The 16,744-nt window shown below is 39.8% G+C and overlaps 1 protein-coding gene across 2 annotated transcripts in view; it reads left to right on the top strand.

Annotated features, from left to right (window-relative positions):
- Positions 1-16,744, top strand: part of ROR1 (receptor tyrosine kinase like orphan receptor 1) — a 248,812-nt gene that overhangs the window by 71,617 nt on the left and 160,451 nt on the right. Inside the window, exon 2 of one of the 2 annotated variants that reach the window (XM_073357447.1) lies at positions 8,644-8,684. The exons of the other annotated variant lie outside the window; for it this stretch is intronic. Coding sequence (XP_073213548.1) covers positions 8,663-8,684 — 22 coding nt within the window. The 5' untranslated portion in view covers positions 8,644-8,662. The remainder of the gene's footprint in view (positions 1-8,643; positions 8,685-16,744) is intronic. 2 annotated transcript variants of the gene reach the window in all.

Here is a 16,744-nt window from a genome sequence, read left to right as displayed (position 1 = left end):
AGGGCAAGTTCCGTGGGTGAAATCCTGGCTCCACTGAAGTCAATGGAAATTTTCCCATTGACGTCAATGTGGTCAAGATTTTCCCCTGTGTTTTCTGTGTTGGAGAAGTTGCTGCCTATTGTACATTCTAAGCAGAGAAGCATCTTACCAGGTAGGCAATTAGCCTGAAAGCTTAACTTGCCAAAAGCTTTCAACATAGCCTACAATAGCCTTTCTGAACCATTTTAGAGTGTCTTGTCTTCTCTCCTGCTCCCTTCTCAACTTCCTCCTTTCCTTCCCCTGTCAATGTTCCCCCAGTTGGAGTGCCCATCAAATAAAGGCCCCTTCATGGAGCTGATCCATCACTGTTTTTTTACTCTTTGCTCCTTTCTATAATCCTTGCTCTTTCAAGCGGACAGTTTCCCGTCAGATGGTTTGCCAACAACAGTTCTGAGCCTAATATCTTATGCCAGGCTCATCTTGTTCTCCTTGCTGAACAAATGAGGCTTATGTACCCTCCAAAGAGTGCTTCTTACCTCTTACAAGGCTATAGTTTACCGCAATTAAACGGCAGCCTGAGAGTGATAATTAATATTATTGCTACAATATAAAAATGTGATGGCTTTTAGAACACCTGAATAACAAGGGAAGAGCAAATCCAAAATGCAGCTTTCTGATTACTGTCTTTAAAAATAATCTATTTTAATCACCTGTTTGCCCTGGCAAAAATGTTTGTTTTAGATAATGAAATCAGTGGAAAGTATACCAATAGGTTTGCCTAAAATGTAATCAGCCATCTGTTCCATTCTTCTCCTCTCTTTCAGTCCTCCCATTTTCCCAGATATGTTACATTGCACCCTATATATGAAATTATAATTTGAAAAATATGGATTTCAAGAAGATTTTAGCTTTTTTATGAAATTTTTCTGTTGTGTTTTTGTTCTTATTGTCTTGGGATCTAATCCTGCAACAACTTACACGTGTGAATAACTTTGCTCATATGAGTAACTCCACTCTGCTGAGTTACCCGTAAGCATGTTCCCAGAATCTGGCTCTGTGTGTGGGTGATGTGTATATATAACATCATGTGTGCATGTCTTTTAGTCAATGTGCACACGTTTCCTGCGATATTTTAAATAAATTGTTTAGAATGTAAAGTTTTGTTTTGGTACTTTTCATGTATCTCTCTAGTAAAGCCACGTTCTCTTAGTTTCCAGGTCCCAGCCTTGCTGTGAGAGGAAGAAGTACAAAATAATAACAAAAGAAGCTCTTTAAACAATGATCTGAAATAACTTTTCTGAGAATCAGGATATTGTGATCTCAGCATTCATGGGGTACTGTGGCCATGTAATCTTTTATACCATATGTTCATTATATTTTCTGTCTCTCTCTCTGTAAACACATACATACACATGTTCTGACACAGTGTGTAATGCATATTGGTGGAGATTTGCAAAACCATCTAGGGAATTTGGATATCCAGTTTCTATTAATTAATTAATGGGGCTTGGACATCCAAATCACTAAGTCAGATTTTCACATCTCAGCCGTAAAATATAACAACTTAATCATGTAAAGCCATTTTGGTTCCTTCAAATCTACTAGCCTTTTTTTCATTCCATTTGACTGGCATCTCAATCAATGAAATAGCAGCCAAACTTATCACTCCATTATGAGCTATATCTTCCCCTCTCTCACGAGTGTGGTCTCTGTATCAGGTCCTGACAGTGACAGAATTTCTTCCAGTCATTTTCCCTTTGGCTTTCAGGGTTACTTCACTGGAAAAGATAGCTGTTTGTTGTATTGCAGGGCCTTATTTTCTCAGCTTGCTAGATATATTGTGTATAAATATAAATTCAGTGTAACCAGCATCCATAGGCATCTTCTTACCCACTTTGTTTCATTATTATGGCATGCTGTGACATTCTGTACCTCGGGAGAACACCCAGCACCCCCATGTTCATCCTTATAATATGACTGTGTGGTATCTAATGCAAAGTTTGTCATGTCAGGTGTCTCCGGAAGGCTCATGATGCACTGAGCATTGTTGTTATAGTAATGTTATAGGTTGTAATTTCATGTATATAGTTATGATACTGAGAATGTGTCCTCGGCTTAAAGCAAGCCCAAGCAAAAACTCTCCAAGAGTGGAGGGGAGTTCACACCTCATCAGGGCATGTTTGGGACAGACCCAGCCCAGCCTCACAGGAACAAAGGACACTGGCCTAGGTAGCAACAAAAGGATCTGTTGGACTCTCAAGTGAGTCACCCCCCTTCCCTTGATCAGTGAGGGACTACAGTGAGGTAATGCTCACCTGATCCTTAAGGGGGAGTGGGGTGCAAAGCCAAGAGGGAAGAAAGAGCATGATAAAAGGGAGAGATGTTTGCCATGCTCTTCCCCTCTCTTCCACCTACATCTACAGACACCACCACCACCAAGCGACTGAAGCGCTGATCAAAGGCGAGAGCCTGGCTGGAGGGCAACCAGCCAGTCTATTGAGAGAAGCATCTAAGTTTATAAGGGCACTGAAAGTGTTAAGATCAGCTTAGAATGCGTTTTGCTTTTATTTCATTTGACAAAATTTGACTTGTTGTGTCTTGACTTATAATCACTTAAAATCTATCTTTGTAGTTTATAAATTTGTTTGTTTATTCTACCCGAAGCAGTGTGTTTGGTTGGAAGCATGTCAGAGACTCCCCTTGGGATAACAAGCCTGGTATATATCAATTTCTTTGTTAAATTGACAAACTTATATCAGCTTTCAGCGTCCAGCGGGCATAAGTGGACACTGCAAGATGGAGGTTCCTAGTGTTGTGTCTGGGACTGGAGATATTGGCTAGTGTCATTCGGTTGCACAATCCAAGGAGCAGCTTCCATGCCAGAGGCTGTGCGTGAACAGCCCAGGAGTGAGGGTTTTCACAGCAGAGCAGGGTAAGGCTGGCTCCCAGAGTCAAGGATTGGAGTGACCTAGCAGATCACTGGTCCAGATAAAACCAGAAGAGAACGTCAATAGATTAAACAAAAAGAAAGTCATAAATTAAGTGCCAATAAAAGTGGAGATAGAGGTGGTTAGGGACTATTTAGAAAAGCTGGAGGTGCACAAGTCCATGGGGCCGGACGAGTTGCATCCGAGAGTGCTGAAGGAATTGGCGGCTGTGATTGCAGAGCCATTGGCCATTATCTTTGAAAACTCATGGCGAACCGGGGAAGTCCCGGATGACTGGAAAAAGGCTAATGTAGTGCCCATCTTTAAAAAAGGGAAGGAGGAGGATCCTGGGAACTACAGGCCAGTCAGCCTCACCTCAGTCCCTGGAAAAATCATGGAGCAGGTCCTCAAAGAATCAATTCTGAAGCACTTGCATGAGAGGAAAGTGATCAGGAACAGCCAGCATGGATTCACCAAGGGAAGGTCATGCCTGACTAATCTAATCGCCTTTTATGATGAGATTACTGGTTCTGTGGATGAAGGGAAAGCAGTGGATGTATTGTTTCTTGACTTTAGCAAAGCTTTTGACACGGTCTCCCACAGTATTCTTGTCAGCAAGTTAAGGAAGTATGGGCTGGATGAATGCACTATAAGGTGGGTAGAAAGCTGGCTAGATTGTCGGGCTCAACGGGTAGTGATCAATGGCTCCATGTCTAGTTGGCAGCCAGTATCAAGTGGAGTGCCCCAAGGGTCGGTCCTGGGGCCGGTTTTGTTCAATATCTTCATAAATGATCTGGAGGATGATGTGGATTGCACTCTCAGCAAATTTGCGGATGATACTAAACTGGGAGGAGTGGTAGATACGCTGGAGGGGAGGGATAGGATACAGAAGGACCTAGACAAATTGGAGGATTGGGCCAAAAGAAATCTGATGAGGTTCAATAAGGATAAGTGCAGGGTCCTGCACTTAGGATGGAAGAACCCAATGCACAGCTACAGACTAGGGACCGAATGGCTAGGCAGCAGTTCTGCGGAAAAGGACCTAGGGGTGATAGTGGACGAGAAGCTGGATATGAGTCAGCAGTGTGCCCTTGTTGCCAAGAAGGCCAATGGCATTTTGGGATGTATAAGTAGGGGCATAGCGAGCAGATCGAGGGACGTGATCGTCCCCCTCTATTCGACATTGGTGAGGCCTCATCTGGAGTACTGTGTCCAGTTTTGGGCCCCACATTACAAGAAGGATGTGGATAAATTGGAGAGAGTCCAGCGAAGGGCAACAAAAATGATTAGGGGTCTGGAACACATCACTTATGAGGAGAGGCTGAGGGAGCTGGGATTGTTTAGCCTGCAGAAGAGAAGAATGAGGGGGGATTTGATAGCTGCTTTCAACTACCTGAAAGGGGGTTCCAAAGAGGATGGCTATAGACTGTTCTCAATGGTAGCAGATGACAGAACGAGGAGTAATGGTCTCAAGTTGCAGTGGGGGAGGTTTAGATTGGATATTAGGAAAAACTTTTTCACTAAGAGGGTGGTGAAACACTGGAATGCGTTACCTAGGGAGGTGGTAGAATCTCCTTCCTTAGAGGTTTTTAAGGTCAGGCTTGACAAAGCCCTGGCTGGGATGATTTAACTGGGAATTGGTCCTGCTTCGAGCCGGGGATTGGACTAGATGACCTTCTGGGGTCCCTTCCAACCCTGATATTCTATGATTCTATGATTTAATCATAATTTGCCCAGTTTGTCTTAGATGCAGATGTAATCCCTTCTTGCTCACTCTGAAAGCACAGATGGGCTATGGGGGAGACTTCATCTCGCTACTAAGTTCTTGATCAGAGAAGGTTCCTAGCATGGAAACTGGAATGGCCCATCAGAAGGAGACTGCAGTGAAATGAAGGAAGTAGCTATAGTTTTCACTCTCACCTCTTCTTCCCCATGAAATCTCTGTATATTTTGAGTGATGTGTGACAAGTTCTTGATGTGAGGTTTTATATACCTAGTCAGTTCAGCAAACTTTATAGTCTTTCACCTGAGAACATTCAACTGTAATTTACTATTCCAAAGGTGGACTGAGCCACAGCCTGCTAACTGATCCTCTTTGCCCTGCAGCTATACAGGGTCCTGACCATACTGGAACCAATGTTTCCTCTGCGCTAAGGAAGCGAGAGAAGATGACAGGACTCTGTTAAGGGATTCTACCTCCCATCCTGTGCATAGCAGAATACAGCTCTGTGGGACAGAAATTAGTCTGGGGCTTGCAGGGGCAGGCTTGGAAAATAGTGGGGACAGGGCTGGTAGATCCATGAGCATACAGACCCACTGAAACTGTCTTCCTGAACACCTTATGTAGAGATGGCAGGATTTCATCTTCCAAAGATATGTGTAGACCTCCTTGCACACAGCACAAGTGACCAGGCTCTACGAAGCTCCATAATAAATAAAGAACCTTTGTAATCTTGCTTAATGAATGTTGAGCACTGCAGGGATGTGGTGTTGGTTGAACCATGTGTTTGAATAGAAGGAGAGATTTTATTTCTTTATTTTAATCGTGGGCCAGTCTCTCTGCTTAATGGTTTAAGCAATAGGGTTCTCTGAGGATGTAAATTCTGTTCCTAATTTAGTGTCCCCGTTGAAACAAATTGAGTGTTGCCATCCTGTTCCCAAATGGCTATAATCTCCCTTTCAATAAAGCCTGACTTAATTCCCCTCCCACACCTACACTCCCCTGCTCTGGAAATCATCTTTGCTTAGGAAGAAAAGCCCACAAATAACACGGAGACTGCAGTCCCTCTTCTCTCCAGGTTATGAATGTGTTCAGGCTGGAGGTCACGAATGTAGCTGATCAGGCTGAGCTCTTTGCCTAGGCTGGGGATAAAGAGCGAATTTCAGTTCCTCTCATGACTGGTTCCTAATGTTTCACAAGTACACATTTTTCTTTCAGAACTTAAGAAAAACTGTGTTTTGACTAAGGAATGCAATTCCCTCTCCCCAAAAGAGACATTTATTCAAAAGTTGGAGCAGGTCCAGCTGAAATATTGAATAGTGAGCCAGCACAGAGACATATAGCACATGTTCATCCCCATGCAGGTGTGAGGGGAAAGGGAGTTAGGCTTGAGCAGTCTTGAAATATTATATTTACCTACATGTTTGATGTTTTCTGGCACTTTTATAAGGAATGATGGTAGGCTACGTTTTTCCTCCTTGAATAAAATGAATTTCTTGCTCATTAAAGGTGCTAGATTGACAATCCTGGAGACTAAATTCTTCTGTTTACCCATAGAATGAGCACAGCATGGGAAGCAGCAGTGCCAGCCAAATTTGCCTCAATCCTGACCTGGAGGGACACTCTGACAGCGTTTGAGAGTCATGCATTCTCTATGCTTGTTAAATACTTAGCTTCCATGGTCAGGGAACAATGGAGTCAATCAGTTCCAGTTCTGTCGTTGTTTCTTACAGAACTTTATTATAATTAAAGCAGACCATGTGACATGCTATCTCACAAACATTATCAATAAGCAGAATATTATTGTTCTCTTCCTTTTCACTTGCACTTCAAAAACAACACAAAACCTTTTAAACATGACAGGCTAAACTGCACACACTGAAACAAAAGACAAGTGCCAGGAGAAGCTGAACTGAACACATCTAGTGAGGAAATCCAAGAGCACTTTCCCTTGTTTTTCACCTCTGGTATTAATCATTACTATATCAATTCCTTCATAGTTACAGAACTACTGAGGGGCCCACATATGCAGTCTGAGTAACAGTAAATAACATCACTGTGGGACGAGAGGAATGGCCTTATGCCACAAAGTACAACTTTTCAAAAGAAAATTAAGTAAAGGAAAAATAAACCCCAGGACAAAATTAAGAAACTGAGATGTGTACAAATGAGTCATTGCAATCCCTTGTTTCACTTCCACGTAATATTTGGTTAGAGGTGCTCAGACAATCCTACTTCGGAAAAGGATCTGATGTATAATTTAATAGGTCTTCTCTATCAGTGGTTTTATAATCACAGAGTACTGCTACTCTCAAAGGCCCTGATTTAGCAAGTTACTTAAGCAGGTTAGTTTCTGAAGCCTAACTTTAAGTATGGCAGTAGTGCAGTTGAGTTCACGTGCTTAAAAACTTGCTGAAGCAATGGCATGGATTCTCAATATGGTTACACACTAAGTTAATTTAAAATAAGGAGTTATTCTCAAAATGGTCTACTTAACTTCGTAGCGTCTACAGAGTTAAAACAATTTACTACATATATTTAGGTTTTTTCTTTTTTAAAAAATGTCTTGAGTAATGGTTTCATTACAATGCACCCCTAGAGGCCTGATTCTGATCTATGGTATTAATTTTCCAACAACAAAATTCCCATTGACTTCTGACTTACACTGGTAAAAATGAGATCTAAATCTGACCCTTAATCTATAGGCTTTTTTGTATCTAATAGACTTATATCTTCAGAGGAATTTTCTTTCTCTGGTAGGAATTGTTCATTTAGTGGGGTTGTGATTAAAATTTCCATTCACTCGGTGCTTTCTGCACTACTAGTGGAGAAATTGTAAGCAGAGAAGACAGTCATCCAAATTTTGGAAGCTGTGTCCCCCAATTTATAGACTTCCTGTGCAGTGTTTGCCCAGACAATTCTCAAAGAAGCTTAGTTTACCACGCTCCAGTAAGGAGAAGATTTAACCATGGAGACAAATGTTGCTGACGTTATCTACTTCAGTGAATGTTGTCTTGGAGCCAGAATTAAGGGTGATGATTTGTTCCGGCACTAACCCTGAGGCTGTGATTATGCTAGACTTTTTGGAGAAATCTCCCATTGTTGCACTACAACCAGTACAGCTCCATTGGTGATAGCAACAGTAGAAGTGCTGTCGTCAAAAGAACCATAGCATCTTTGCCCAAAAGACCCAGTGCAAAGGGAAAGAATCTCACAGCACAAAGTAGCATTGTAAAATAACAGAATTACTTGCTTCTGTAGGAACAAATAATATAATTCCCATTAAAGAGAGGGAAATATGTTCTTGTTAAGGTACTGGACAGGAACACAGGAAATCTGGATTTAATTTGAGCTGCCCCACTAACTTCCTAATTAAGTGACCTAGGGTAAGTCACTTAATTTTCCGTGCCTCAGTTCCCCCTCTGTAAAACGGGAATTATTTTTAAAACAATCTTTGTTTTATCTGTTTTGCCTGGAATTGTTTGGGGCAGGGACTGTCTCTTGCTATTTGTTTGTACAGTGCCTAGCACAATGGCACTGTATTATAGTACATTTCATATTTCACTCATCTCTTTCTGCAGAAGTCATTTAGATGTAAGCCTTAGAAGCTGTCGAAACGTTGTCACCTTCCTTCCAGCATAAAAGAAAGTGATGGAGCAAATGTCCTGAAGCCCATAAGATCCATATAGGACACTATTCTGGGGATGATAGGATAATCAAGGTTATATAGAACACACTGGGGGGCGGGGGAGAGGAAGCATGACTAAGCTCCTGGAGGATGATGGAACATGTCTATTAATACATGAACTTATGAGTAACCAACGGTGAGGAAGGATGGTCTTTTGGTAAGATGCTAGCCTGATACTCGAAGATCTAAGATCAGTTCCTGGTTTTGCTACAGGATTCACATGTGACCTTGGGGGAAAAAGATTTCTTTATCTCTCTATGTCCCAGTAATATATGTAAAACGGGTGAAAATACCTTCTTTTTTTCTCTTTTTGTGTATCTTGTCTCTAGATTATAAGCTGTTTGCACAATGCCTAGCAAAATGAAGGCTGGTAAGTGCTACCATAATACAGATAAATAAATAATTTAGCCATTGACAAAGCATCACCTCCCCATACGTGAAATCCTGGACCCTGAAATCTCCCTTTGACTTCAGTGGGGCCAGGACTTCAATTATATTTTTAAACCAACGAAGACCTATGCTCCTATTGATTTTCATTGGGATTTTTGTATAAGGATATCAAGATTTGGTACATGGTGGGAAAATGAGAAACTAGGAACCCTCAGAGGTGTGCTTCATTAGGAAACAGCATTCAGCATGTGTATTACTTCCAGCATTAAAAATTACCTTTTACTGATGGAGCACCATACTTATGCTGTTACATTAATGGTTTTCCAATAAGGTTTCCAGACATGAGTTCCGTGTCAGGTTTCCCTAGTACAAACAATCGTATGCATAAATTTATTTTTATATTATGTAGATAAGTGGTGTTATAAATATACCTTTTAATTTCGCATGTCAGAGTGAATAAGACACATTTGGACTAATACTGCTGTGAACTTGCTGAGATTATGAACTTTTAGATGGGCAGTTTTACATGTCAAACCAAAAAGAACGAGGAGTACTTGTGGCACCTTAGAGACTAACAAATTTATTTGAGCGTACGCTTTCATGGGCTAAAGCTCACTTTATGGTCAAATCAATTTGTTAGTCTCTAAGGTGCCACAAGTACTCCTCCTTCTTTTTGCTGATACAGACTAACACAGCTACCACTCTGAAACATGTCAAACCAAGAAAGGGAAAAGCAACCAAATGCCAGGGACAGGAAAACACTTAAAGGCCATTATAGCTACCATATGGGAAAATTCCCTTTTTGACAAGTTTAAAAAGATAGACGGATATGATCTTGCACCTTCTAAATTGCAGTAAACATCTATCATCACATCATAAGGAGTTGAGAAAAGTATTGGGAGATTTGAGATTCAGGCTGTATTTATACTATGGAGACTAGCTATGTTGACATCACTATGCCAGTGTAACCTTGTAGCGTAGATACAGCCTACATCAACGAAAGGAGATTTTCCATCACCTGTACAAACACCACCTCCCCGAATGAAGTTATCTTCATTAACTGAAGAATTCTTCCATTAACATAGCTGCATTTACAGTTGAGTTTAGGTCAGCATATGTATATTGGCCAGAGGTCTGTTTTTTTCATACCCCTTACCGACGTAGCTATGACATAACTTTAAGCGTAGACCAAGCCTCGGTTACTGCAAGTGTCTGACTACTAAATTCAGCACCACAATACATTTTCTTAATCTTACACTTTTTATTATTGCCATTAGGTTCAGTTGGATTTGAAGAAATATTCAAAGGAAAAAATCATGTTTTTTTCTTTGCCTGATTTTGTAAGGTTTTCTTTCAATACAGGGTAGCTGTGTTACTGGTATTTATTATTGTTAGAATTTTTGAAACTAAAGGAATGAGGCTGTCATTTCTTTTCAGATGTACTGGTTACTTTTTCCCTTTGAATTAAGTTTGTATTACCATATAGTAATTTGGTAAGATCCACAAATCTCTAAAACTCTTATTCATCAAAATGTTCACCCTAGCATCTGTTAGTGTTGTTGACTGAAAATAAAAATAAAAATGGGAATGAGTTTCCTTTAATTAGACTGGATCTGAAGTCATAATGATTTTTGTAAATTGTTCAAATCTCTGTAAAATCCATATATTTTGATAACTGGATCATTGGAAGTCCTCTGGAACCCCTACGTTGATTACTTTGCAACACCAATGTTACCATTTAACCATGTGTGCTCTTAGCTGGTACAGCGCTGCTGTTATGTTACAAAATAAGCTATGGTTTGTGATTTGCAGAAAACTATTAATTATCAAGTATGAAATTCATACTTGTGACCCACAAACCCTACTTTGAGTGCTTAAGTAGGATACAAGTATACATGACACTAGTGCTGGCCATCTGGATGGGACAAATTCCATCCCATATGTCAGAAACTAGCAAGTCTGTATTAATGATGATATTTCCAGTTAACTAATAATACTTCAGATCATAGCTATATTCAATCTCAATTCTATAGTTACTGTGTCTGTCCTGATTTCCATTATCCCTATTATCCAGGATATGCTTTAAGCTTTCACATTAGAGTGCAGTATGGTATAAAAGGTATCAGCCACACTATCAGAGGCTCGTTCACCTGCACATCCACCAATGTGATATATGCCATCATGTGCCAGCAATGCCCCTCTGCCATGTACATTGGTCAAACTGGACAGTCTCTACGTAAAAGAATAAATGGACACAAATCAGATGTCAAGAATTATAACATTCATAAACCAGTCGGAGAACACTTCAATCTCTCTGGTCACGCGATCACAGACATGAAGGTCGCTATCTTAAAACAAAAAAACTTCAAATCCAGACTCCAGCGAGAAACTGCTGAATTGGAATTCATTTGCAAATTGGATACTATTAATTTAGGCTTAAATAGAGACTTGGAGTGGCTAAGTCATTATGCAAGGTAGCCTGTTTCCTCTTGTTTTTTCCTCCCCTCCTCCCCCCCAGATGTTCTGGTTTAACTTGGATTTTAACTTGAAGAGTGGTCAGTTTGGATAAGCTATTACCAGCAGGAGAGTGAGTTTGTGTGTGTGTATGGGGGTGGGGGGGATGTGAGAAAACCTGGATTTGTGCAGGAAATAGCCCAACTTGATTGTCATGCACATTGTGTAAAGAGTTGTCACTTTGGATGGGCTATCACCAGCAGGAGAGTGAATTTGTGTGGTGGGGTGGAGGGTGAGAAAACCTGGATTTGTGCTGGAAATGGCCCACCTGATGATCACTTTAGATAAGCTATTACCAGCAGGACAGTGGGGTGGGAATAGATATTGTTTCATATTCTCTGTGTATATATAAAGCCTGCTGCAGTTTCCACGATATGCATCTGAGGAAGTGAGCTGTAGCTCACGAAAGCTTATGCTCTAATAAATTGGTTAGTCTCTAAGGTGCCACAAGTACTCCTTTTCTAGTCACGGAATGTGCATTTTTGTGCTACACCAATTAGAAATAATAAAAATGGCACTGTCTGTTTCTTAATGTACAAGGATAAAACAAGTAGATCCTGGCTGTTGTTTTACACTTTTATATATCATTTGACAGTCTGTAAGGGGGATGCTTTTCTGGCATTGTGCTGGCTTTTATGCTCATAACTCCCATTTTGATTAACTGGTGATAAGCATCTAAGATCCTTCACTCTACTATGAAACTTTAAAGATAAATACAGAATTTTCACAGTGAAATAGCAGTGGTTTATTTGCATATTTTAGAAAATGGATGTATTTCCATAATGTCAAACCATCATTGCGGGGGGTGGGGGAATCCATGGAAATGATGATCATATTCTGAGGTTTATTTTGGGCACAGTGTCCTAGGAATCAGATGCTCAGTTTCCATTAACTGGAGCTATATTATCTGACTCCTTGTACACTGAATCAAGAACATACCCTTCAGTGCCTGAGACATATCTGCAAAAGATCACAGTTAATAAAGCATCTGTAATCATCAGCATTTTGTGTGTCATTGAAGATAGATTATAGACTTCTAACTCTTGATTTCTTGGCTGTGCAGGTGTGTCTGATATTTTTAAGGTAATGTTTTCAGTTAAGGGTTCTCAGCTCACACCCATTGTGCCTGCAAATCCCACCTTAGCTTGAAAAGACATGTGTTTATACACATACGCAGTAAGGGTAAGCTTGTGTACACAGTTAACAGGTTTATGTGCCCTAAATGTCTGTTGTGCATAAGATATGTGCACACACGATTTTGCAGACTCTGTATGATAACTTGGCTCTTAATATTGTAGTAGCATAATATTGCTGTGTAAGGGAAAGTTACTGTTCTTCAGTCAGCATGGTGGATCTTTACTGCATATGTATAAAAAACAAGGTTTTATACGCTATAGTGATTCCTACTGTACACAGGAGAGTTATATCCTAAAATAATATCAATACTGCACAGTGGACTTGTAATTCTTTGATTTAACTTACACACTTCCATGATTTGACTTAAACTGTGAGGGCCTGATCCTGCATCATTTAAGTCAATGAGTGCTTTACCACTGACTCCAGTGAATGTAAGATCAAGCCCTAAACAAACAGATACATAAAGCAAGATGACTGAGAATATTAATAGGACAAGTGTAGAATGTATATATTTTATACTGTGAATTTTTATAATAACCTTTGCATCAGTTTCCACTCTACTATTTATGGTTCATAGTTCTCACAAGATCCGTTTTTAGAACACTTTCAATAAATTTGATCCACTACCGCTGTACTACTTGCTGAGGAGGGACAATTAGAATATTCAGAAAAACAAACGGAGTCTCCTGAGCATAAGTCTAACGGCTTAGAAGTGAGCTGAGCTGCTATGCTGGCACTTACTAATTATTCTCTAAGTCAGCAAATTGATTTCTCCAAAGGTTATACAAGAATGCAGTAAGGAAAAGTGATAGTGTCATTAGTGTATAAAGTACTATTTTGGTACTTAGAAGGCCACAGCGCTAATTTTGTATTTTCTCCCTATTTGTTTAGTGCCTTTATTCAACACTCTTTCTTAAAGGGTTTTAGCCCCAGTTTTGTACCTTGGCAAAACTTATTTCTTTCTAAATCTAAATGTAGGAATTGTTGATGGTTTATGGACATCCTCAGTGGTTAACTTTTTAGAGAGGAGAATTAATCATAATGTCTCCAGTATAATGAAGCTTACTTCGTTATTTATAGAAGTAATATGTACCATAAAATGTTGAACAGTTTCATTGTTTGTTTTTTTTCATGTTTATTTATTATTACCTTAGCATTGGTTAATTTTAACCACACTCTTTGTATGTGATCTTCTTTTACAATACTTTCCATAGCCCCATATAGCAAAGCAATTAAGGGACATGTTTAAAATTACAGTGCTTTTCTGGGTGGATTTACACACATGCTTAAAGTTAAGCATGTAGATAGGTGGTTTATTGAATTGGTACCTATTATACCATATATGACTGGAAATTGGTATTTACAGTGCCCCTAAAGGTGCATGTGCAAATGTTACAGATTGCAGTGAATTATGCATATACCAAAAAAAATTAAAAGCCAGTAATATATAAATATACTACAAAGGAGTGGGCTTCAGTCAGGTTTGCCTTTAAAAAATCTTTTTGATTGTGATTTTCCTTAATGAAATAAAAGTCACAAAAAGGCTAAGCAAGAACTATTAGAGGGAGGCATAGTACGTAATGCAGGGGTTAATCATTAACATAATTCCTATATGTGATCTGAGGACTCAGTATGATAGAACATAAAGGTGTCCAAGAAAGAAGGGAAAATAAACAAATAAAAGGACCTGCTCCCATTTCAGTTGAAGTTCCATTGACTCCAGTTGTAGTAGAAACAGGCCCAAAAGACCTTCCCATTTCCTACAACATTGCTCCTTAATCTGACTAGATTTATATAATTGCTCCTGTAGTCTAATTCTTTTACCCTATCTTCCATCTCCTGGATCTAAGCCTTCCCACTTTGTTTTCTAGGGAAGATACAGGGGATTAGTCCAATCTCCTTTTTTTCCTCTCTCTTTAGTTTTTCTTCAAACAGAATTAATCAAGAGTTCTTTGAATGTATTGGCTCTGTTTTTATGTTAATAAAGAAATGCTAGAACTCTGAAAACCACAAGTATCTTTCCAGTGTTTGAGACTATATAGAATAGGATAATGGACCTGTAAATTTTACTCATGACCTGGCTACCAAGCATTCTTTCACTCGTAGACCAATCTCTTTATTAATCCCGCAATCTCTCCTATGTGTTGTTTTTATTTTCAAATTGGAATGGGGGGAAGCCTTTTCATGCTCGATCTGTAATTCTCCTGAGCAAATGTGTGAGGCAAAGTGTTTAGATGCATTTTGCCTTACAGAGTAACCTTTCAAAGAATTTCATACACATTCTGGATACTCAGTCACTTTCCATGGGCTTATCCTTAAGTGCAGAGCCATATGTGTTACGTAAGCAATCAACAAGCTAGCTGTATGCTTAACCCTTGAGTGCCGTACCTGTGACCAGATACCTTAGTTACACTTCTGACAGTCAGTGTATTGCCATGCTGTACAGTGACCCTATCCTGCCAGGTGTGTTATGCCTCTGGACAGGTTCTAAGAATGCTTCACACCTATTAAAGTAAATGGAAGACTAAATGGATTAACATTGCAGGATAAGGCCCTATTTTATAGAATTGTTGTTGTTTAGCTTTGTTTTATTTGTTAGAGCAGTCTAGAGGCTGCTCTAAATTATACCAGCTGCCAACATTCTCCTAGGAACTATGCACCAGCTGAAAATTGGCTTGTAACATCCACTCCCACCTCCTATGATGGGAGGGGCAGGAGCCTGGTACTAGCTCTGAGCTCCCCAGGCCAGCAGAATTCTCAGGTGCTCAGATCCAACTGCTTTCTAGCTTCACTGTATCACTTGAACATCAAAAAGGGACTGGAATGCACTAGGCAATCTAGCTCATAGGCAGCATGTGGGATAGCCTTCTAAATATAGCCGATATAAGATGATCACCTGGTAGTAATAAACGTTGTTTTCTAGAGAGAGAGGTTGAGTAGAAAGTTATTTGTGTGAAGAAAATTTGGAATGCTCAAAATGTGATAATTTGTTGGGAATGTAAAATTGGTCCCTGTACCTCATGTCTATGGATGGAAAGTTCTATATCTGTGCAAAGTAATAATATTATGATTACATATCATGTGTCTGCAAAGCAGAGACATAAGCAGATGAACTGCAGAGCCTAATATGGGTTCACTTGTGACCATGAGGGACACATTTTTTTAAAAGGCCTCTGCAGCTGAGCCTTGCTTTACAGACTTTCTCATGGTTTGAGGCTGTTAAGAATGCAAAATTTTTTTTCGTTCTCTCAAAGTTTAAGGTGGTTGAACAATTAAATGTAACCATCATACATCAGGCAAAAAACAAAACTGTAAACAGCTTCCTTGTTCTTTTAAATAACAGCTCTTAATATGAGTAACAGAATAATACAGAGCCTCATTTGGCCTCTTGTGTAACAGGATGTGGGGAGGGAAGAGGGCAAAACTGAAGGAGGCAGTTTTCAGCCAAGACCAGATCCTTAGCTGACGGATGGAAATTGTCATCGCTCCATTGAATTTAATGGGGCTATGCTAATGTATACCAGCTGAGGATCTGTCCATGAACTTCTAATTACATCCCTGAAAATACTCCCCACCAAGCTTGCTTCCCATTTCATAGCAGCTGCTAATCACAAACTTTCACATGTCACCAAGGGGTAAGACACCAATACTTATGGTCTATTAAAAAAAAAAAAAAAAAAGTGGGAGGGAAGACAGAAAATACTGGGAATAGTTGTCCCATATCAGTTCCGTGACACAGCCGGAGTGAGGATATATATAAACTGAAAATGTTTGCCTTTGACTGGACAGAGCAAATACAACACACCTTGAACATTAGTAGCCCTGTCTAGCTCTGTTGTACCTGAGAAAGAAAATGAGTTTTTGTGCTAAAGAAAATTTTTGGATAGACTTGAAAGAAAAAAGCCAAGACCATTTTTCAATACTAGGCCAGAGGCACATATGGATCTGTTTTATTCCTATTTCATTACTAAATCAGCAGGAATCATGCTACAGTGTGTGAGACTTGGATGCTGAATGTCATTAAGCTATTTCCTCACTTCCCCACTTAATATATTAACTTTTCTGACATTCCCAGCAGTCTCTGAGATAAGAAACTTCAAATGGAAGAAGGTTTCAGGCATTTTATAATACCAAGACACTGACCTGTTCAGTTTGACTTGGGCTGTGTTTTGAAAGGAGCATCAGCAAGCTGCATAACTGATGCTTGCTTTTGTATTCATGCTAATAAATTCACGGGGAGCGCCCAAGTATTGGGAACAGTATAAGGACCTAGAGTGAGAGCGTCTTAGTTTTCCCATGCTCAAAACAGAATTAATACTATGTACGCGTTACAGCTTACGTTGTATGTCACTCAGGGCTGTGAATAAGCCACCCCCTTGAGTGACATAA

Source organism: Lepidochelys kempii, chromosome 8, assembly GCF_965140265.1.
Source record: "Lepidochelys kempii isolate rLepKem1 chromosome 8, rLepKem1.hap2, whole genome shotgun sequence".
NCBI classification, from domain to species: domain Eukaryota; kingdom Metazoa; phylum Chordata; order Testudines; family Cheloniidae; genus Lepidochelys; species Lepidochelys kempii.
This window is presented reverse-complemented; position numbering and strand designations above follow the sequence as displayed.